We start from the raw sequence: 24,924 nt of genomic DNA on the forward strand, positions 1-24,924 counted from the left end.
TTCATACAACAATTTGCGCACGACTGGTTTTTACGTGTGAAGTGTAGATATCTTTGCATTTGCTATATACATGTACATCTTGTTATAAATAATATAGCGTGTTTATGTATGGTATTTATGACTGCAAGACAGTGAAATATGTCCAATTGTTTCAAAACGTGTATTTCAAATTAGATCTAGTTTTATTTGCAATTAACATCGTTTGTCTATAGTTATTAACTTAATATTAGGGTAAATCATATCAATTGTTAAATTGTAACATAAAACCTGAAAAGCTATTTGTATTACCATATATATTATATGTTTTAAGTGCAATATTCATTGCATTTGCCATACGCATCTAAACGACCAGTAGAACTTATTATATAAAAAGTCTGTTTGGTTTGATTTAGAGTGCCTTGAGGCAAAATCGTTGTATAAAAATGCTTTATATGTATTTAACTGTAACGAAAATGATGTTAACATGTTAAGTATGTTAGGCTATAAACTAGCCTACAAGCGTATGGTTAAGAGAAAACGTAAAATGAATGAACATAAAAAGATAAAAGAAATAGAAAAAGCTAAAACACTCTAAGCCTCGTGACTTTTGGAAAGCCTAAAACAGCTATAGATAACAATGTTTCTATTGAAGATTTTTACAGTTTTTTTTTCATCATTGCAAAATGGTATACTTTCTGCTGAAAACTATGAGGCGGGCGATTTTATCAACAACCATGATTTTGAAAAATTAAATTGTAGGTTAGAGGAACTAGATAACCCTATTACATACATGTATGAATAAATATTAAAGGTCATTAAATCACTTAAGAGGGGAAAAGCTTTTGGAGGCGATCAATTATTAAATGATTATTTTATCGAGTCAGTTGATATTTTGTCGTCACATCTTGTTGATTTATTTAATGCTATTCTCGATTCGGGTCATTTTCCCCTAGAGTGGTCTAAAGGCATTATCGTACCAATTTATAAAAAGAGCAACCCTTGCAATCCATGTAATTACCGGGGTATAACGCTAGTCAGCTGTTTTGCAAAGATTTTTACCGGTATATTGAATAAACGAATAAACACCTGGGCAGAAAATAGTGGCATTCTGAGCGATTCTCAATTTGGTTTTCGAACGGGTCGGTCTACTACAGATGCTATTTTTGTTTTCAATGCAATTGTGCAAAAACTGTTAAATGATAAACAAAGATTTTACTGTGCCTTTATTGATATGAAACGTGCCTTTGGTAGTGTTAGTTTAAATAGCCATTGGTAAGTTATATAAATCAGGAGTTGATGGGAAAATGTTCAGATTTGTTAAAAATATGTATGCAAATGTCAAATCATGTGTAAAAAAAATATAGTTCGCTGTCCGAGTATTTTGAGTGTGCTGTCGGCCTTAAGCAAGGGGAAATAATGTCCCCGATATTATTTGCCCTTTTCGTTGATGACCTTGAGCTATTTTAGAAGGTGACCCGCTATGCGGACTTACGATTGACGATATAACTATTATACTGATGCTATTTGCTGATGATATGGTTGTTTTTTGTAAAACTGTTGATGAATTACAAAATAGTCTAAATACGTTACATGAATATTGTATCAAATGGGGCCTACAAGTTAATATAGATAAAACGAAGGTCGTGGTTTTTCGTAAAAGGGGCAGAGTACACAACAATGAAAAATGGCTATACGACAATAAGTACATTGAAACGGTCGATAATTTTAATTATCTTGGTACTGTTTTTAACTTTACTGGATCTTTTGTTTTGAACCAAGAAACCATTGCAGGGAAGGGTCTTAAGGCACTAAATGTACTTATTAATAATACTAAATATTATAATTTCAAGCCTAGCGTTCTTTGCCAATTATTTGACGCTTTTGTAAGTGCCAAATTTCGGTGTAAGACTATTTCCTCAGAAAATGTTATTATAAATAAGCTATATAAAGAAATGTTAGGCAGTCTTGCTAACCAAAATAATTGGGCTTATGATGTAAAAACTTTGTTAGATAACTATGTTTTTTCTTATGTGTGGTTAAACCCAAACTCTGCTAATTTGAAAAGTTTTCATATTGTGTTTAAAAATAGAGTGCTCGATGTATTTAAACAATCATGGTTTGAAAATGTTAACAACAACAGTAATACCCTATGTACTTATAAAGACCTTAAGGAACACTTTGGAATTGAATTTTATCTATATGTTTTACCAAAAAAAATATAAGAATGGCTTTGTCTAAGCTAAGATTGTCGTCACATAAATTACATATTGAAATAGGAAGATATGGACGTAATAGAATTGAAAGGGCTGATCGTAAGTGTATATTGTGCAACTCTAACGATATAGAAGACGAATACCACTGTGTCATAATATGCCCTGTGTATAACAATATCAGAAAGGAGTTCATAAAAACAATCTATGTCAGAATCCCAAGTATGTACAAATTTGTTGAATTAATGAAATCCCAAAATATAGTCGTAATAAGAAATCTTAGTAAATTCATAAACCAAGCAATTCTCTTAAGAAATTCTGTGATCAATAATATGATCTAGTCTATATAGAAATATATAGCATTAGCCTCCCAAATCCCGATTATCCTGGTATTGCATATACATGTATTAAGCATTTACATTTAATTGAGATGTTAACCATTTGTATAAAAAATAATAATCTGTTTTATCTGGGTTTATTTATTTTTTCTCTTTTCCATCTTACTTTGCCATGTATCATTGTGACCATAATAATTTTTATTTGACATATCATGTTTTGTCAAAAAACTGTTATTTACATGTTTTCGACAAAAAACAACTCTGTCTGTCTGTCTGTCTGTCTTATTTATGTCTTTGATGTTTATGACTGCAGTAAGCTCTCGGTTATACACAATATAAAGTACCACACTAAAAATATATGCCGACTGGGGTATACCTTCTTAAACACACTGGTTGTGTAATTACACTGTTTGAGGATTTGCCGCCCTTTTCCTCTAGTATACACTTTAATATGTGATTTCAGCTTCCTGGTGTTTGAATTCACATATCATATCATGTTGTTTTTTTGTGATTTCGATTCAAGATTCAATTTTCTATTACCACGCAACATAGATGAAATAATTTTATTTGGATGGGGTTCTTACCGTTTGTCTGGACGATGGGCGCAATATGTATTTTTCTCATATTGAAATTCATTAAAAAGGTATGAAGAACCTCGGATGATCTTAAATGAAATACAGATAAAGAATAAGATATATTAGTGTATCTGTATGTTTTTAACTTATTTTGAAGAATATATTAATAATATCGCATCCATGTGTTAAAAGTAAAACATTTTACATGTTTACGAGTAAACACATTAGACACGTACATTTTAACTAATGTTATTTTTCATCAGAGAACCTGCCTTTCAACTTATTATCATTTAAAAAAAATGTTGTTTTTTAAAATGATGTAATGTAATATTGAAAAATGTCTCTTTTTTTCTCCTCAGAAAACTGGCAAGCAGTAAAAAAGTTTAAAAAAATAAATAATGTATTTGAACAAATTACGGCGACATTGTGGAGAAAACCAAATACATTCATGAAAATATAATAATAATAAAAAATAATAATATTAATTATGATAATAATTATAATCATCATTTTCAGAGGACATCACTGCGTAAGGGTTGGATAAACTGTTGACTGCGTACATAAATGTTGGTGTAACGTAACCGCTGTCACTCGGGCGATTGCACATTCCAATCGTTTTCCTGAGACCGACGAAAAAGATGAATCAGAAATTATTTAGAAGTCTTTAATAGAAAGGTAATAAACAGGTGAGTGTTTCGTTTTATAAATAAAATTATGATTTCATTCATGCTCATCATACTTTATGGGCATTGTTCAGTTTATAAAAATCTTGTAGATACTCCGGTATAGTTATAGTTTCATTAAGACTGTCACTGTGTCAGTTGTCATTTTCACGGAATAAGGTATCTATCTCTGTTTAATGTCGGTACCCGAATAAGACATAGTTACCGCAGCAGTGATTATTTTTGGAAGTATTTATCCGAATAAAATTAAACCCTGGACCTGTTATATCCCATGCTGGGTATCATTTTAACAGCAGGCTGTATAGATAATTCACAACAATGACTCTGACCATTGCCGGCATTGGTGTCACTTTATTTCCTGCTTAAAAATGAACAAAACTTTAGTAAATATCGGAACGTCAAACTGACTGAGGAACTCTAGAGGAACTGGACAGCAAGACAACTTTCAAGACCAACAATGGATTTATAAGCAGCTCCCCCTTGGGGACTGCCTACATTTACATCTCCAGTCTGTTAGAACCTTGTTTTTAAATCATGACAAAAAAATTCTAAATGATAATCTTTTGCAATATCGAAGACAGTCATCAAAATTATATTATTTATAAACAAGCCTTGAAGCTTTACACTTGACATTTGAATATTTTAATAAAACCTGCTGTAAAATATGCAAAGTTTCAGTTAGCCTGTATTTGTTTTAAGTATGAATTTGTCAATATAAATTAAAACATATTTAGTAAGGTTTATTCCTGGTTAATCAATAGCAGTTTTTTTTTGGAATTATTTTTACCGCCTGTGCCTTGCAAATTGGGAAAAAAAGCTGACTTAGGGAGAAATACAAAATCATGCCAAAATAGCTAATATAATGGTAAATATACATGTTTTAACTTTTTTATGCATACATTATGCTGTGAAAGAGTAAGTCTTGTCAAGATTTTGTTTATATTTCAAGAAATTCATTGCTTTTCTATTCATTAATGTCACGGACCTATAAACCATGGATTGGCAACTGCCCGATATCGGTGAAACGATAAGAAATAATAATTTACCGAAAATCCTTAAGTGCGTGCTCGGCAAATATCGGAAAATTCCACCGAATCTCCGATCGGTAATTAACGGCGATCTTCAGATATTTCCGCCAGCTCTGCTGATGATTATTTTTAACACTGTTCGACATGTAGTATGTTTGTAGTTTGTCGTTATTGTATTTTTTTCTCATTATCGAAGTATTAATCAGGGCCTAATATGTACCTGATTAAATTAATATTTAATTAGAATTATTGATGTATCGATCATTATTTAGAGATCAAATAGTCGTCCTTTTAAAGTCAGTTCGTCTTCAAACGGAGATACCTATAATCAACCTCACAGTTATGCCTTGTTCGTTATAGATTTAATTTTGATTAATAACTGATTTGAATCAGATTCCATTGGACTATTATCAACTCAACTGAAAGTACCACGCATTTGAGTAAATTTTAATTAAGGTTTTCCTACATGTATATATACTGGCGATGTCGGACGTCTTGAAAATGACAACACGATAAGATCTCGGAATGAAATCGCGCTGCACGCGTGAGTTTGTGCTTATCGCATTAACACAGAGGAGTGTTGCCAATCCATGGTTTATAGGTCCGTGTTAACGTAGATTCTAGGACATTTGCCCCCCCGGATGTTTGCCCCCCCGGATGTTTGCCCCCCTTTTGGACCATGGCGGACATTTGCCCCCCCGCCGTTTTCGAGGGGGCGGACATTTGCCCCCCCGCCGTTTTCGAGGGGGCGGACATTTGCCCCCCCCCCCCCCGCCGTTTTCATGTTGCTTCGTGGAAGTGAATTGTGAGTTGTAATTTGTGATAGGAAATACGTCCATTATATGAGTCCCGTGTTCTTAGTTTGTATTTTGAGCAAAAGTACGTCACATTTTTCTCGTTAATTATCTCTTCTTTGATATCATGCAAACAGAGGTAAATAGCGCGATCGAGATTGCTTTAATTGTTTCTCATTAATTAACACTTCTTTGATATCATGCACACATAGGTAATTAGCGCGATCGGGATTGCTTTAATTGTAGTGTTGGATCGCACTTTAATACAAACACATGTTTGGTGTTGATAGTTTGTAAGATTATTAAAGTTATCGCATTATCGAGTAGTCTCCCTTCTCTTATGTCGTGGCTTTTATTTGATTGAAGACATGCAAAATACACAAATTGGAGTTATGTTGGTTAATAAGCAATTTTGGTATAGGTTTGGAGGGGGGGCAAATGTCCGCCCCCTCGAACATTGAGGGGGGGCAAATGTCCGCCCCCTCGAAAACGGCGGGGGGGCAAATGTCCGCCATGGTCCAAAAGGGGGGCAAACATCCGGGGGGGCAAATGTCCGGGGGGGAAAATGTCCGTATACCGTTAACGTAATCTGCATTTATCGAATTGGGAAAAAATGATAAAATTTTGGGAAAAAGGACAGTTTTTTTATAAGGAGAAACAGCCTTTAGAAGACTTTAAATTGCACCAAAAAATCACTGAATAGTCAAATGTTATTCTCAAATTATGAAAAAAAAACCCATAACATGATAGCTCTGCTGTTATGTAAACACATACATGTATTCAATTTCCTCTGCATGGTGAAAAATCACCCAGAATTTGCACCCATTACCTAGAAGGGTAACAATGTTCCCTAGAACTAAAGAAAAATAAATGAAAACATTACCTTTGCTTTTCGTAACATCAAAGACCATGTTGACTAAGTCTAAAAATGGTTGTATCATAGAGTGTTTTGCTGGATGTTTTTTTTTATAAATGATTGGTCAAATAAAAAGCGAAGAGTTTATTATCTTGCTCAGTGCTAAATAATTGACTTGTGAATCAGCTCATCCTACACAGAAATTTTAGGGAGAAGTGAGATCGGGCGAGGGTGTGGGAGGGGGTTGCCCCCTCCATCAAGTCGGAAAATTTTGAGATTTTAAATGTCAAATGGTGGGTTCTAGTGTGTCCTGAACAACTTTTCTATGCATTCAAATAGAATGTTGTTCTTGTTTAAAAATGGTCATACTGGTTGTTTTTAGTTGGTATTAATTTGTTGTATTTACCTTTAAAAAAATAAAACAATGCAAGTTTCAAACATTTGATTTCATGCAAACCTATCATGCACACATAAATATATCAGAATTTAAATACTGCATAAATAAATCAAATAAGCTAATACAAACAGAACTAGCTTATATCAAACAACATGACATCAATTGTAAAAAAACACGAAAGCTAGTCAATATATCATCACTGAAACTCCTCCTTGGGGAGCACCCGCTTAGCCAAGTGGTAGGCAGTCTTAAGGACCTTGACCTCAAGCTCGTCATCCTTGGACAGTTTGGCCAGTACAATTTTCTTCATGGGCTCCTCGGACCGCAGAACTGTGTTCTCTAGGCGGCCTTGTGCTGATTGGCTGAAAATACACAAAATATTTCATATAAAAATTTGTTCCAACTTATTTTGATAATTTGACTTTTTGAATAATTTCTTATTTGGACTGCCAATCATATCATCACTATCAACATCATCAGCTTTACGTTTCAGGCCTGGGGAATCCCGCAGAAGCCACGTAGAAAGCATGATTACTATTAAACAGAATGCAAAATATCTCATATATTAATATAGAATATTGATGTGAACCGATCGAAGAATAAATAATAATGAAAGCATTTCTGAAAAAAAACAAACAAACCTGGAAGTGTGATTCGCACTTGCCCTTTTCGCTAACTTCACGGTAATCACACCCAGTTAAGTTCATTTGTCATCAGTGCACATCATTTAAACCGTAATTGTCATAAAGTATAAATCCTAATTAGCACTAATTGACATTTACAAACAACGGCAAGTGTAAATATTAATCCCTTACAATTTTATTACATCGATGACGTAGCGCATGTACACAAATTCACTGGTGCAAACACGTGCCTCGATTGAATAAAACAAGCGTTCTCATTGGCCAAAGTCAATGGAGCAAACTTACTAGGTTTAACACGATTGGCTGTTTGTCAATCGCACTGACTGGCGGGAGGTGGAGTCGCTCTGTTTTGACAAGCGGTAGTTCTAAACGAAAGCAATATCAGGTTTTTGATCACTGAAAAAGTCGGCGAAGATGACTTCGCTTTGATCTTTGGAAATAGCAAAGTCCCGCGGGCAGGGCGACTTAATCGCCTAAGTCGCCTGGTAGGATGAGCCCTGCTTGTGAATATGCCCAGGAAAGTTTATAAACATTCTATTGCTCCAAAATTACAATGTCTTGTTTTTCATCATATAATGATGATGAATACTCATTCAAATTCTTGTAATTAATCATATTTTATAAATGTCAATATTGTGCTTAATTTTGCTGAGTGAAAATCCCCTGACTTCAGACAACATTCACTGCTAAGCCACTTCGAAATTGTGTCTTTTGTATCAGTATTCAACCCTACTTCCACCCAAGGTCACTGACAACCAGACATCAGAGGAGTTCTGGGTTGAAATCCTTGTGACATTGTCCAGCCAATACTGGCCACTACATGTAGATTCAAATTTTACATTATACTATGGAGGTAGAAGAAAAAAGATGTTCAGTCAAGTCTGAACACAATGTTTACAGCAATCAATTTATTTAAAAATGCTAAAACTCTTATTGCTCTTTATAAGCAGAAAATGAATATTTGTCTTAACTCAGAAAGATCTTTTCATTCCTGTTATTTTCTACCATTTCAACCAAAACAAACATTCATGTCAAGCAAGTTGTAAAGAATTCTTTGTCTCTAGCACATTAAAAAATAATGTAATAAGATATTTTTGATGTAAATGGATTTTGGTATTTGACCACCAACAAATGGATGTTCATATGTCTGGCCTTCAAATACAAGCATGTTTCTGTCTGGAATCAATAACAATATATTCATACTTCGAGTGTCAGGATTGTACATGTAGCTTATTGTGGCCTGTGGATTTGGACTGTTTTGCAATTTGTTGCAAGAAATTATTTCTGAAATTGAATTGGATGCTAAGTACCTTTTTTACATGTCAAATATTGACCCATGATTAGAAATGAAAGTTATCTTAACCTTAAATTGACAAAAATTAGGTTTTTATTGTTCTCTTTTTTGTAGATCTTATCGTGAGCAAAATGGCCGTGAAATCAGTCAATGCATCCTAGTGCATAAAGATACTTCAACATAATACAAAGCAGGGACCATGTCTTCCAACGATCCATCCTTCCCTGCAGAACGAGTAGTAGCGCCGATGTTGCCATCTCCAGACAAATACAGCAAGCAGATATTCCGCCACAGTGACTCTGAATCAGACACGGTGAGTTTTAGTAGCATGCTTTATGTTGTAGGAATTTTTCAATACTGTGAAATCATAAATATTTGTGGGACATTAATTTACGTGGATTTTGTGGGTTGGCTTTTCCACAAATTCAAGATCCCAACGAAATTCTAATTTATTATTATTCAAACCAAACACCCTTATCATGAAAAGCACTTATTTGACATTCAATGGCTTCACTGTTTTATATCCTTTTGGATCATCTTTCTTATGACCCTCAAATTACCAATCAAGCAATAATTGACATAGCTATCTGCACTTACTCGAATATATCGTCTCATTGTAGAAAGTGTCAAAATCTGTGTGACTTAGATGGTACATGGCATTAAAGTACCCATGAAATTGTCCTTTAGTGAAAATTCATGAAATTTCAAGGCCACAAATATAAATGATTTCACAGTATATCCAAAATTGTGATGATGTTGCTGGTAGTCTCAAACATTCAAGCACATTTGTTTTTTAAAACAAATCAAGGTATGTAGTCGTTCATGTTTGCAGCGTACAAACACCTTAACGTTAGCTGTATCTCAAATATTGTTTAAGATACTCAAAACTTGGTACGCATGTTACCAGAGAAAAAAACACATGCACATCATGGCCCATAACACCAGTGTGCTACATAGAAAAGAATGGCATGTACACTTTTTTTTGGCCTTTTTGGGACAATGGTCTACCCCCCAAATTGGTAATTCTTAGCACTAGCTACTACTAAATTGTGAATGAAAATTCTTGGAATATTAATATCTGTTATGTGTTTATGGTTCGGACACACATGATTGATATTTTGTAGCATACCTTTAATTATTTTTTTGTGTAAAAAATGATGTAGTAAAATGCATTTTTGTACATTTCATCAAAAAGCGTGTGCGATGGTGTTTACTGGTGTCATGACGCTCTATAAATTTTATTCACTGCATAGTTGGATGGCTAGAAAACTTCAAAAGGCTTATTTTGTTTTCCATTCTTAATAAAAATATAGCTCGGGGCATTGTCAAAGACTTGGTGGATTTGTTTCAAAAATCTTTCTTTTAAGTAACTAATTAAAAAATTTCACGCCATTTAAAACGTAGTACGAGTCCTTCTCTTTGGCTATAGACTTTAGTATTTGTTGAATAATCCTGGTTGATCTTCACGACGAAAAAAACCCCAGACAAATATGTCATCTCTATGCTCTAATCTTACTATCCAGAAAAAGCTATTAAATCTTGTTCATTGTTATTTGTTGGGCATATGAAACCATTTTTATTGGAATCACATTTGTTATACTGTCTAGAGAGTATGAAACTTTTGAGAATAGGTACTGCTTTGTGCATCATTTTCCCTGAGAGATTCTATATCGCAGTATTTATCATAGATACAGCACATTTTGAGTTATTAAGACTAGAAACAACCATTTTAGCGCAAGTGTGTAATTCCAACCTCAGGGGTTGAGGGTGATGAAGCTGTTATGTATCATGTTGTCCATGACAGCGTTCAATAAATTGGGTGCTGTTTAAGTGAATTAAACACTGTCATTTATCTGCACAGGAGATAATTATAGATGTAACAACCATTCTTCTTGTTTAGATATCTATCAGATATGGATTTTAATGTTTAGACAGTGTTTGAGATTTTTGTATGTCATGAAATAAATACCCACGGAGGTAAATTTACTTCCCTTTTTAATAAGGAAAATGTCTTCATTTAGGTAATGATGCTTTATGAATACCAGCAAGGGGCTTTTTTAATAGTTTTCAAAGAACATTTGTGAACAGGATCATAAAGTTTGAAATCAAAAGGCAATCTGTGATTTTCAGACAAAACATTTAATGGAACACCAGCATGGTAGAAGTTATCAATTTATAAAATATCTTTGTATATTCTCAGTGTCGTAATTATTTAAACATTTAGTTGAATAAGTTATTTGTATGCCCCCAGTATATATTAATCTGGCCATCTGTCCATCCCCACAGTTTCTGATCAACCACTGAAGAAGGCTGTATGCAGGTTGGTAATGACCAGCAGATGAACCCTATTGATTTTGAGGTCAGTGGGTCAAAGGTCAAGGTCAAAGTGACTTCGAGCAGATAAATGAAGACCCATGGACCTCAAACTTTGTAGGCAGGTTGGTTTTGACCAGCACATGAACCCTATCGTTTTTGAGGTCAGTGGGTCAAGGGTGAAGATCATAGCGACTTTAAATTGAAAATCTGTTTCCAATCAATAACTGAATACTTTCAGCTTCTATGCTTTGTGTAATATTGGCGTACCCTTAAATACTTTCAGCTTATATGCTCTGTGTACTATTTGTGTACCCTAAATACTTTCAGCTTCTACGCTCTATGTAATATTGGTGTACCCTAAATTCTTTGAGCTTCTACGCTCTATGTAATATTAGTGTACCCTAAATACTTTCAGCTTCTACGCTCTGTGTAATATTGGTGTACCCTAAATACTTTCAGCTTCTATGCTCTGTGTAATATTGGTGTACCCTTAATTCTTTGAGCTTGTATGCTCTGTGCAATATTTGTGTGCCCTAAATTCTTTGAGCTTCTATGCTCTGCGTAATATTTGTGTGCCCTTCTATAATGACTGACAATCCAAACGTTAATTAATTTCACCTTCTAATGACTATTTTCTGTGATCAACCTCCCAGGATGTTTGTCTCTTAATGACTCATGAATAGATCATTAACAGAACAGAAATCAATTGACTTTATTGAAGGCAGAGGCATACAATGGTGGTTGATATATTTATGCATACATATTTAATACAAATGTACCGCCCGTGTATAAAAAAATAAGTATACTATGAATATGAAATGAGTTTTCTTTACAACTGTGATCTTGAATGAGTAACCAGTGTGTGTCATTAAAGTGACACTGGTATTTAAATCAATAAATACAAATTTATAACAAACATAAATTTTGAGTGATAAACCTTTAATCACTTACGGTACTAAATAATGCATTGATGGAAAATATTTATTACTGATAACAAGATTATAACGTTGTATTTACTAGCTGAAAATGTACAAATATTATTTGACTGGTGTCATTTTAATGCTAATGCACCAGTCAATTGTATCCACTGCCCCCCCAGGTCCGGGGGTATACCCGGGATAGCCGGGGAAAAGGGCTGTGTTTTTACTCTCCAGGTGCCCCCGCAGGGCCGGGTGACCACAGTGGTTTTGTTATAGCGCCAAATTTAGCAGAGATTGGGCCTTATGTAGAGTCTCTGGGGTGCGGGGGCATTTGGCCGAGGTTTAACCATCAGTTGTGCCCGCAGGGCGGGGATTTTACCCGGGGTTGGCTGGACCGAAAGTCAAAGTCCCTGCTATTCCCCGGACCTGGGGGGGGGGGGGCGTGGTTACTGGTGCATAAATGGTTTAATTACACTGATCAACTTAATGTCCCATGAGGTAGAAATAAGGTGTTTTTTGCACCTTTCTTCCACTAATTTTTCTTTCTTTAAAATTCAACACAGTACAGTGATTTTTTTTCGTGAAATTTACCGCCGAATAACGGCTGTTTCCCTTGCCGAAAATCGTCCAATTTTCCCAAAAAATAGTCAAATTTTCCCAAAAAAAAGGTAATCAATTCCCCCCAGAAATGAATAAAAAATACAAATATGAATTGTGCTTTTTGTTTTTATTTCGTAAAACAATGCATTTTAAACACGATGCGAACGCGCAACAATAGCAGGAACCGGTTTGATCCGGGATAAGGCCCGTGAAATACACCGTTTCTGATCATCATCGAGACGCAAGTAATTCATCTAATGACACTGATCAATTTGTTTACAATTTAAGACGTTTTGACTTCAACTTTCTGGCAAATAATAACATATAATAAGTGATAGCATTACCTTATAGCAAAATGTAACATTCAACTTAAAAGTTTAATCATAAATATGTCATATAATAGCAAATACTACGTTAAAAGACTCAACAAAAGTGTTTTTTTGTTACTTGTGTATATGATTTCAGTGTAACTTTGTTTATTGTGTTTTTTTAAGATCTTGCATTTAATTAACATATCACAAGACCAGAAAGCTGAAATTGCAATTTGTTTGGTGAGAAAGTGATAATGCTTAATAGGGATCATTTGGCACAAAAATAATGTTTTACATGTTTTTATGATAGTAACTGTCATTAAAGAGAGTTGAAACAGTTTTAATAGGTGTCTTTGTTACTGCATGGTTATTTTAAATGACCATTTTAATGTTCATTGTATTTTCCCAATTTTGGGAATTAAAGCGCTTATTTTCCCAATTGTAAAGCCACAGGTGGTTTTGAAAATTTAAATAAAAATCACTGGCAGTATCCTTCATAAAAAACTTTTTTTTTCCATTAATTATTCATCGTTTTTCCATAAATTAAAATAATTGAATTACTTGTGGTATAATTTATTTGGGAGTAAGAGTGCATCTTTTAGAATAATTTTAATGACATTTTATTGTTACTTGCGCTCTAATATAAATTGGTAAAGCTAAGTTTTTCAAAAGAGGGGAGGGCTTAGTTGATTTTTTTCTGTGTGTGTTAATATTTCCCATGATATATACACACATGAAATGTACAATACTGAATTGTTTGCTAAAATCCAGAGGTTTTGAAATTTGTAAAAACAGATACTGCATTTTCTATCTACCATAATATTTATTTCTTAAAACATTACGGGGGAATTTATAGCCAGATTAACGTGATTATATATCACGATTCAGCATAATGTACAATTGTCAATCAACAAGTGCCTTCATTAGAATGTAAATGGCAGTCAAAGTGTCAGAACCAGACTTACATAATATGCCTAACTATTGCCGATTACTTGAAATAACATTCAGAACATTTTTATTATGGCTGATATTACAAATTGGTTTGTCAATATGAGAGCTTAAAGGGAATATACCTAGATTGGCACCAAAAATTTCATCATATAGTGTTTATATATATAATGAAGCCCCTTTAATATTCAACCACAAGATCAACAAACAAAATTATAAATATCCATTGTATGAATCAGCCTTTTTCAATGTTCTAAATAGAAGTTATTTAGTGTATTCTTAACAAAAAAAAACTTGCATTTTTATTTACTTTTTCCTGTCTATTTTTTTAAGCATTCTTGTTCATTAATGATGGCACAATTGAAAGGTCTCGGGCCGCCTTCCCAAAATGGTGAGGAAAAAACACTGCAAACATTCTACAGCCTGACACTATGGTAATAAAATATTAGGTCTACTACATAACAAGTGACAAATTACATCCATTTGTTAGTTATGGTCGATGTTTTCATCTACTCTAATAGTGACAAGGATGGTTTGTAAGTTTACTCTAGGGATTTTGGCTGGAGTGTTTTGCAACTAGCGCCCTGTTCTTGTCGATATTTTCATGCAATCAGAATACTATCATGCCGAGGTCACAAATGGTCAATAACAGCGACAAGATTGCTGAATAATTATATATATCGGCAATGTTGATATTTTCCTTCTCGTTACTCCAAACGTTATTACATGTTGATTGTGTGTCTGTATTTATTATTCCTGGAAAAAGAGGTTGTTTTGAGAGTTATAAGGTCCCAATTCATTAACAGTTTAAAAAAGATTCTTGGGCCATTATTACGAACATTCTCAAGTCCAAGTCTAGACTCTGACTCAGAAAATCACTTTTATAAAATTACAAAGAATCATCTTCATTCCATTCATTTAAAAAAAAATATGAATGTGAATAATAGCAACATTTCAAATAGTAATAAAATTCAGCAGTTTTTCATCATCAAAGTTACAATGAAATGAAATTGCCACTTGAGTCTAAACTCAGACTTAAAATATTAATGTTCATAATTATATATCCCCTGATATCTGATTAATATTACACAATAAGTATAGGTATCATTTCCCTGGAATAAGACATTTTTTTCAAATTTGTTCAAAGGTTAAAAAAGATTCTTTTTCATCAGGGATAAGGCTAGATGGAGACTTGGAGGAGAAATCACCCAAACATCAAACTTCACATTACTTTGAGTCGAGTTTTTCTCTGTATATTAACATGACTTTGTTAATATTTGTGGAACACTTTCTCCTAGCAACACAAATCCAAGCTTAAGCACTGTTTATGACTGTAAGTTGCCAAGAGGCTAGATTATGCTTAGCACGAAGCATAAATCAGCTACCAGTTGTTATATATACGGACAGGGTACAAGTCTTCTATGGAAGACCTATACCAAGTTTGGTCAACAGGTCTGTAAACAGGTATAATTCAGTCATAGAAATAAGACTTTTGGATGTACAAGCCTGAATTCTTATACTATTGCTTGGCAATAAATTTCCCAAATTCTGAATTTGAGCAAACCCAGAAGACATTTTACCAGTGCATGGCTTGCCGGTTTGTGTTAATTTCGACCACTGATAATTTGAACTGGGAAACCATTATGCGCTATTTTAAACGGGGAAACACAGATGAGACAGCAACATGATTGTTGGGTTTATTGTTTTAATCATGTAAAGTGTTGAATTATGGCCCTCCTAACTATGCTCACATTGACAATCTTGGCTTGTTTTGAGTAAATACTGTATTTGTCTATATTTGGACCATCCGGTGTTTAAAGCCCCTTTAAAAGGGATAACAAATATAATTGTTATATCTGTGTGGCATCATTCATTATTCTTGGCAATATTAGCTTAAAGTGTTCAGACCAGTGCTTCTGCCAATCTGCTTACAGGACAGATTCACATCTAACCATTTAGAAAAAAGCTGGCGCCCAAAATTTCTTTACATATTTCTATTTAGTAACAAAAACAAATGCTAGATGTCCATGAAGTCATTATTTGGTTTTATTAAGTATGTGTTATTTATAGAAACTTAAGCATGTCCACTGGCTATAATAATACAGTGTTGTTTTTTTTCGTGAAATTTACCGCCGAAAAACGGCTGTTTCCCCTCGCCGAAAATCGTCCAATTTTCCCAAAAAATAGTCAAATTTTCCCCAAAAAAGGTAATCAATTCCCCCCAGAAATGAATAAAAAATACAAATATGAATTGTGCTTTTTGTTTTTATTTTGTAAAACAATGCATTTTAAACACGATGCGAGACGCAAGTAATTCATCTAATGACACTGATCATTTTGTTTACAATTTAAGATGTTTTGACTTCAACTTTCCGGCAAATAATAACATATAATAAGTGATAGCATTACCTTATAGCAAAATGTAACATTCAACTTAAAAGTTTAATCATAAACATGTGACATAATAGCAAATACTACGTTAAAAGACTCAACAAAAGTGTTTTTTTGTTACTTGTGTATATGATTTCAGTGTAACTTTGTTTATTGTGTTTTTTTAAGATCTTGCATTTAATTAACATATCACAAGACCAGAAAGCTGAAATTGCAATTTGTTTGGTGAGAAAGTGATAATGCTTAATAGGGATCATTTGGCACAAAAATAATGTTTTACATGTTTTTATGATAGTAACTGTCATTAAAGTGAGTTGAAACAGTTTAAATAGGTGTCTTTGTTACTGCATGGTTATTTTAAATGACCATTTTAATGTTCATTGTATTTTCCCAATTTTGGGAATTAACGCGCTTATTTTCCCAATTGTAAAGCCACAGGTGGTTTTGAAAATTTAAATAAAAATCACTGGCAGTATCCTTCATAAAAAACTCTTTTTTTCCGATAATTATTCATCGTTTTTCCATAAATTAAAATAATTGAATTACTTGTGGTATAATTTATTTGGGAGTATAATTTATTTGGGAGTAAGAGTGCATCTTTTAGAAAAATTTTAATGACATTTTATTGTTACTTGCGCTCTAATATAAATTGGTAAAGCTAAGTTTTTCAGTGTATGTTATTATTTCCCATGATATATACACACATGAAATGTACAATACTGAATTGTTTGCTAAAATCCAGAGGTTTTGAAATTTGTAAAAACAGATACTGCATTTTCTATCTACCATAATATTTATTTCTTAAAACATTACGGGGGAATTTATAGCCAGATTACCGTGATTTATAATATATCACGATTCAGCATAATGTACAATTGTCAATCAACAAGTGCCTTCATTAGGATGTAAATGGCAGTCAAAGTGTCAGAACCAGACTTACATATAATGTTCTGAATGTTATTTCAAGTAATCGGCAATAGTTAGGTATAATATACCTAACTATTGCCGATTACTTGAAATAACATTCAGAACATTTTTATTACGGCCGATATTACAAATTGGTTTGTCAATATGAGAGCTTAAAGGGAATATACCTAGATTGGCACCAAAAATTTCATCATATTATGAGTGTTTATATATATAAGTAAGCCCCTTTAATATTCAACCACAAGATCAACAAACAAAATTATAAATATCCATTGTATGAGTGAGCCTTTTTCAATGTTCTAAATAGAAGTTATTTAGTGTATTCTTAACAAAAAAAAACTTGCATTTTTATTTGCTTTTTCCTGTCTATTTTTTTAAGCATTCTTGTTCATTAATGATGGCACAATTGAAAGGTCTCGGGCCGCCTTCCCAAAATGGTGAGGAAAAAACACTGCAAACATTCTACAGTCTGACACTATGGTAATAAAATATTAGGTCTACTACATAACAAGTGACAAATTACATCCATTTGTTAGTTATGGTCGATGTTTTCATCTACTCTAATAGTGACAAGGATGGTTTGTAAGTTTACTCTAGGGATTTTGGCAGGAGTGTTTTGCAACTAGCGCCCTGTTCTTGTCGATATTTTCGTGCAATCAGAATACTATCATGCCGAGGTCACAAATGGTCAATAACAGCGACAAGATTGCTGAATAATTATATATATCGGCAATGTTGATATTTTCCTGCTCGTTACTCCAAACGTTATTACATGTTGATTGTGTGTCTGTATTTATTATTCCTGGAAAAAGAGGTTGTTTTGAGAGTTATAAGGTCCCAATTCGTTAACAGTTTAAAAAAGATTCTTGGGCCATTATTACGAACATTCTCAAGTCCAAGTCTAGACTCTGACTCAGAAAATCACTTTTATAAAATTACAAAGAATCATCTTCATTCCATTCATTTAAAAAAAATATGAATGTGAATAATAGTAACATTTCAAATAGTAATAAAATTCAGCAGTTTTTCATCATCAAAATTCAACTAGAATTTAGTTACAATGAAATGAAATTGCCACTTGAGTCTAAACTCAGACTTAAAATATTAATGTTCATAATTATATATCCCCTGATGTCTTTTTTTACAAAAAGTATAGGGATCATTTCCCTGGAATAAGACATTTTTTCAAATTTGTTCAAAGGTTAAAAAAGATTCTTTTTCATCATGGATAAGGCTAGATGGAGACTTGGAGGAGAAATCACCCAAACATCAAACTTCACATTACTTTGAGTCGAGTTTTTCTCTGTATATTAACATGACTTTGTTAATATTTGTGGAACACTTTCTCCTAGCAACACAAATCCAAGCTAAAGCACTGTTTATGACTGTAAGTTGCCAAGAGGCTAGATTATGCTTAGCACGAAGCATAAATCAGCTACCAGTTGTTATGTATACGGACAGGGTACAAGTCTTCTATGGAAGACCTATACCAAGTTTGGTCAACAGGTCTGTAAACAGGTATAATTCAGTCATAGAAATTAGACTTTTGGATGTACAAGCCTGAATTCTTATACTATTGCTTGGCAATAAATTTCCCAAATTCTGAATTTGAGCAAACCCAGAAGACATTTTACCAGTGCATGGCTTGCCGGTTTGTGTTAATTTCGACCACTGATAATTTGAACTGGGAAACCATTATGTGCTATTTTAAACGGGGAAACACAGATGAGACAGCAACATGATTGTTGGGTTTATTGTTTTAATCATGTAAAGTGTTGAATAATGGCCCTCCTAACTAAGCTCACATTGACAATCTTGGCTGGTTTTGAGTAAATACTGTATTTGGCTATATTTGGACCCTCCGGTGTTTAAAGCCCCTTTAAAAGGGATAACAAATATAATTGTTATATCCGTGTGGCATCATTCATTATTCTTGGCAATATTAGCTTAAAGTGTTCAGACCAGTGCTTCTGCCAATCTGCTTACAGGATAGATTCACATCTAACCATTTAGAAAAGAGCTGGCGCCCAAAATTTCTTTACATATTTCTATTTAGTAACGAAAACAAATGCTAGATGTCCATGAAGTCATTATTTGGTTTTATTAAGTATATGTTATTTATAGAAACTTAAGCATGTCCACTGGCTATAATAATACAGTGATTTTTTTCGTGAAATTTACCGCCGAAAAACGGCTGTTTCCCCTCGCCGAAAATCGTCCAATTTTCCCAAAAAAATAGTCAAATTTTCCCAAAAAAAGGTAATCAATTCCCCCCAGAAATGAATAAAAAATACAAATATGAATTGTGCTTTTTGTTTTTATTTCGTAAAACAATGCATTTTAAACACGATGCGAGACGCAAGTAATTCATCTAATGACACTGATCATTTTGTTTACAATTTAAAACGTTTTGACTTCAACTTTCCGGCAAATAATAACATATAATAAGTGATAGCATTACCTTATAGCAAAATGTAACATTCAACTTAAAAGTTTAATCATAAATATGTCACATAATAGCAAATATTATGTTAAAAGACTCAACAAAAGTGTTTTTTTGTTACTTGTGTATATGATTTCAGTGTAACTTTGTTTATTGTGTTTTTTTAAGATCTTGCATTTAATTAACATATCACAAGACCAGAAAGCTGAAATTGCAATTTGTTTGGTGAGAAAGTGATAATGCTTAATAGGGATCATTTGGCACAAAAATAATGTTTTACATGTTTTTATGATAGTAACTGTCATTAAAGAGAGTTGAAACAGTTTTAATAGGTGTCTTTGTTACTGCATGGTTATTTTAAATGACCATTTTAATGTTCATTGTATTTTCCCAATTTTGGGAATTAACGCGCTTATTTTCCCAATTGTAAAGCCACAGGTGGTTTTGAAAATTTAAATAAAAATCACTGGCAGTATCCTTCATAAAAAACTTTTTTTTTCCATTAATTATTCATCGTTTTTCCATAAATTAAAATAATTGAATTACTTGTGGTATAATTTATTTGGTAGTGTAAATTTTATTTGGGAGTAAGAGTGCATCTTTTAGAATAATTTTAATGACATTTTATTGTTACTTGCGCTCTAATATAAATTGGTAAAGCTAAGTTTTTCAAAAGAGGGGAGGGCTTAGTTGATTTTTTTATGTGTATGTTATTATTTCCCATGATATATACACACATGAAATGTACAATACTGAATTGTTTGCTAAAATCCAGAGGTTTTGAAATTTGTAAAAACAGATACTGCATTTTCTATCTACCATAATATTTATTTCTTAAAACATTACGGGGGAATTTATAGCCAGATTACCGTGATTATATATCACGATTCAGCATAATGTACAATTGTCAATCAACAAGTGCCTTCATTAGAATGTAAATGGCAGTCAAAGTGTCAGAACCAGACTTACATAATCCCCTGCGAAATGTGACCATGGTTCACCATGTTCATCCATGGTTAAACCATGGTTATGACATGGTTTAACAAAATAACAAATGGACCACAGTCTACAACCATGGTTTTGACAGACCATGGTCAACCCAAGTTGAACCATGGTATATAAACCATGGTCAACCACAGTTGAACCATGGTCTATAAACCATTATCATCCTAGGTTGAATCGTGGTCAGAAAAGAATGGTCAACCAAGGTTGAACCATGGTCAGAAAACCATGACTGACATATATTACTTGGTGATGCACGGATGACGGACATAGAGTGATCACAAAAGCTCACCTTCAGCACTTTGTGCTCAGGCAAGCTAAACAAATCAATAATCACAAACAGATAATGTAAAAACCATACCTGTTAATCTAATAATGGATAAACTCTTTTTTATTTCAGTTAAAGATTCTATGTATTTTGTCAGGTTACCAAACCAACAAGATCTGTGACATTAATTAGAAACAATATCCATGTTACAACTTATTTACTTCGAGGTCAGTTAAAACAACAGATTTACAGAACAAAACCTTACAAAACAAAAACATTTGAAAGATATTAAAAAAAAATAAGTTATGCAATTGAACACACATAAATCTATAACACCACTTCACTAAATGTTTTATAATGGTTTAAAAATTTAAAATGAAACAATACCAATCATTACAAAATATGACATATTTATGGTTTTGTCAGGAAGTCCAGAGTCCAACAGTTTTCACTTTTTATGTATACTCCTTGCCGGGTGATGTAATCATTAAAGATGATTCTTCTTCTTTAGGGTTCTTTTGTAAGTTTCAAATTTATTTATCACTGCAACATGACAAACTTTTTAAGCATCTAGTTTAGGTTAACCTACCCTATACAGGAACTGTTTTTCACTTCTTCATTAATTAAGATGGCATAACTTTTTTAACAGTTTCCAAAATGGCATCTGTATCAATGTTGATGCCGACAGCAACTCACATGGAAGTTGTAACACAGGGTTGATTCTATACTGCAGTGCGGTAATATGTTCCTCCTATTTCCTCATTTTCTTTCTCAAATGGCGGTTGTCTTACACAATAAGTAAGGTCCCAGTATATTGCTTTATTCAGTCCTTGACATTCACAATTAGTCTCTGAAGACTGCAGTCCGTTTCCTTAATACATTTGATGACAAAGATGATTCGACCATGACATTTTCTTAACTGTTGAGGCTTATTCTGACTGAGACTTTGACATCCATCTTCCAACCTGAAAAATATTTCTAATATTGTTTTTTACTGCAAAAAAATGCCAATAACTTAAGGTGAGTTGGTTATTAAATCAGTGCGAATTTCAATGTCACAGGTATATTAATTAATGACCGCTTTAATACTATATTTTTTCGAACCAAAAAGCTCATTTTTATTGAGTCTGATTTTTTTTTTAAAGATTCTCATTCCTGTCTGTCACCACCCACTCCAAAATGTTTTATTTGATGAATAATGGTAACTGCAAAAATAACCAAACTATACACAATAATCATGTTTAATTTTATTGAATTTGATTTTGTCATGGACAGTACATTCATAGGGTGTCACCTATGTGCATAGCAAATAAGTTCCACACATATGCCATATTTGTTTTTAAATCAGGATGAGAATCTTTCAATGTGCTTTAAAAAAACATCAACTTACTGAGGGATTTGGCAATTTATGGCTTAGAATGTTTTTCTCATTCTCTGTTTAATGAGATCTCCTTCACAGAAATCTAATTGATTCTTGTGTGGACTGACGATTTGTTTTTGCAAGCTCCTATAGGCTATAGGCTGGCTAAAATAGATGAAACAACACTTCAGTTTATTTGGCTGAACAGGTTAACAAAAATGTGAAAATAAAAGACAAACATGGCTCGTTAACTTAGCATCAAGTTTCTGAATAGACAAATTTATTAATTGGCAACACAGGATAAGTGATTTGAGATCATGAAAAATGTGATGTTATGGTAAAAATATTGAAGATAATAACTATATCATAAACTATGAAAGATGACTGACAACTGTTCCTATTTCTAGATAAAAACTAGCTCAACAGAAGTTTCATTAACAATTACCTTAAGAAACATATATAATAGTTGTTAAAAAATATATAACAATGAAGAATTAGCTGTATGCTACTCAAAAACACTCGCTAAACTGTGTTTCTACACAAACGTATTTTGTACATTTGTCGCGAAAACATATAACAAAGAACTTATTTGCTCACAACTTTTAAATGTTATAATGTCGTTTTAAACAATAATATTAGTGTAAAAGATAGTTATGAAAGTTATTTAATAACACCAATTACTTTGTTTTAACTTACCTAAAATCGAAGAAATAACACTTAATTTATTTGGCGCGTTGTCGAACACGGCTGAAGTTCGAAATTACCTCCGCCAGTGAAGAGCGTTCTCTAAAACGCGTAACCGTAAAAGAATAAGACTATTTTGTTATATATGTGAGGCAATCGATAACAAGTTGTCAAATTAATTGCAATAATTTCACATTCATAGAGATCGTTATCCTTTCAATTTTATTTTAATTTTATTTATAATTAATAAAGACGTAAGCGATCCGTAAGCGATACCGGAAGTGGGTGAGAAAAAAACATCAACACCGGACATCGGATTGTGTCATTTTCAATGATTGTAGAGTCGTTTTAAGTTTAGTGAACCTGTAAACAGTATACCTTAAACCTGTTTGACAACTAATTAACCAGTGCTGGCAAAGATGTTTTGTAAATTAAAGTATTTTAGCAAATAGGGCAATTCAGGATATCTCTATATATTGCGTCAACCATCAAATTCGGACAGCCACGAATTCAATTAGACCATCAGCATGTTTTTCCTGGATTAATTTAATACTGTACCCTCACTGGTCTTCAATTCTATTAGTTGAAGTGTTATTTTTTATAACACTGTCTAATAGTGAGATCAATACCAGCTCCCATTGTGATTATCTCTATCTTGGACGATCTGATAAAAAAAGCAGGTAAGTGTAATAAAATTGGAAATGTTTGTTATATTTTATTCTGTATTTAATTGGCAATACAAGTTTTAATTATAATGTATACAAGGTTACATTTAAGCCCATCATGGTCAACTGCCAAACAATTGGTCTGTTACCTTGAACATGTTCACTTGAAATAGACCAGTGGTGTTAGTAGTTTATACTCCGGGTCCCGGCGTGAGCACATTGAAGGGTCCCAGAGTGACAGTTCAACCACCGCACACCTATCCTGGGCGGTGAACCAGTACTAGGTGCCTTCACTTCTGCAAGGAACTGACAACTTCTGTACATGCCAGGGGCAGTGGTACAGTGCGAATGGTCGTAGAAAGGATTATATAACCAATCACAACAGAAGTGACCTTGTCCGCCTGGGAATCGAACCCGGGTTGTCCGATTAACAGTCCAACGCTCTACCGACTGAGCTAACCGGGCGGACTTGAAATAGACCATGGTTTATAACTGTCTTATATTAGACCATGGTCTATCATGGCTGACTAAACTTGGTTTATTTATTGTGATCTTGGTCATCATTGTTCAAGACCATGGTTACCTAGTAGAACCTGGTTAGACCATGGTTGATCATTGTGGACCATGGTTTATATATTGTGGTCTTGGTCAACCATGGTCAATCATGGTTCAAGACCATGGTTACCTAGTAGAACCTGGTTTGACTATGTAGAACCAATGATTGACCATGGATGAACATGGTGAACCATGGTCACATTTCGCAGGGGATATGCCTAACTATTGCCGATTACTTGAAATAACATTCAGAACATTTTTATTATGGCTGATATTACAAATTGGTTTGTCAATATGAGAGCTTAAAGGGAATATACCTAGATTGGCACCAAAAATTTCATCATATAGTGTTTATATATATAATAAAGCCCCTTTAATATTCAACCACAAGATCAACAAACAAAATTATAAATATCCATTGTATGAATCAGCCTTTTTCAATGTTCTAAATAGAAGTTATTTAGTGTATTCTTAACAAAAAAAAACTTGCATTTTTATTTGCTTTTTCCTGTCTATTTTTTTAAGCATTCTTGTTCATTAATGATGGCACAATTGAAAGGTCTCGGGCCGCCTTCCCAAAATGGTGAGGAAAAAACACTGTAAACATTCTACAGCCTGACACTATGGTAATAAAATATTAGGTCTACTACATAACAAGTGACAAATTACATCCATTTGTTAGTTATGGTCGATGTTTTCATCTACTCTAATAGTGACAAGGATGGTTTGTAAGTTT

At 33.3% G+C, this 24,924-nt stretch overlaps 1 protein-coding gene across 3 annotated transcripts in view; it reads left to right on the top strand.

Moving 5' to 3' along the window:
• Positions 1-3,687: 3,687 nt before the first annotated feature.
• Positions 3,688-24,924, top strand: part of LOC128240688 (oxysterol-binding protein-related protein 6-like) — an 81,512-nt gene continuing 60,275 nt past the window's right edge. For 2 of the 3 annotated variants that reach the window (XM_052957409.1, XM_052957411.1), the window contains exons 1-2: positions 3,688-3,788; positions 8,913-9,111. In XM_052957409.1, the coding sequence (XP_052813369.1) occupies positions 8,998-9,111 (114 nt within the window). In that variant the 5' untranslated portion in view covers positions 3,688-3,788; positions 8,913-8,997. The remainder of the gene's footprint in view (positions 3,789-8,912; positions 9,112-24,924) is intronic. The other variant, XM_052957410.1, reaches the window with a different exon arrangement.

This window comes from Mya arenaria, chromosome 7, assembly GCF_026914265.1.
Source record: "Mya arenaria isolate MELC-2E11 chromosome 7, ASM2691426v1".
Lineage (NCBI taxonomy): Eukaryota > Metazoa > Mollusca > Bivalvia > Myida > Myidae > Mya > Mya arenaria.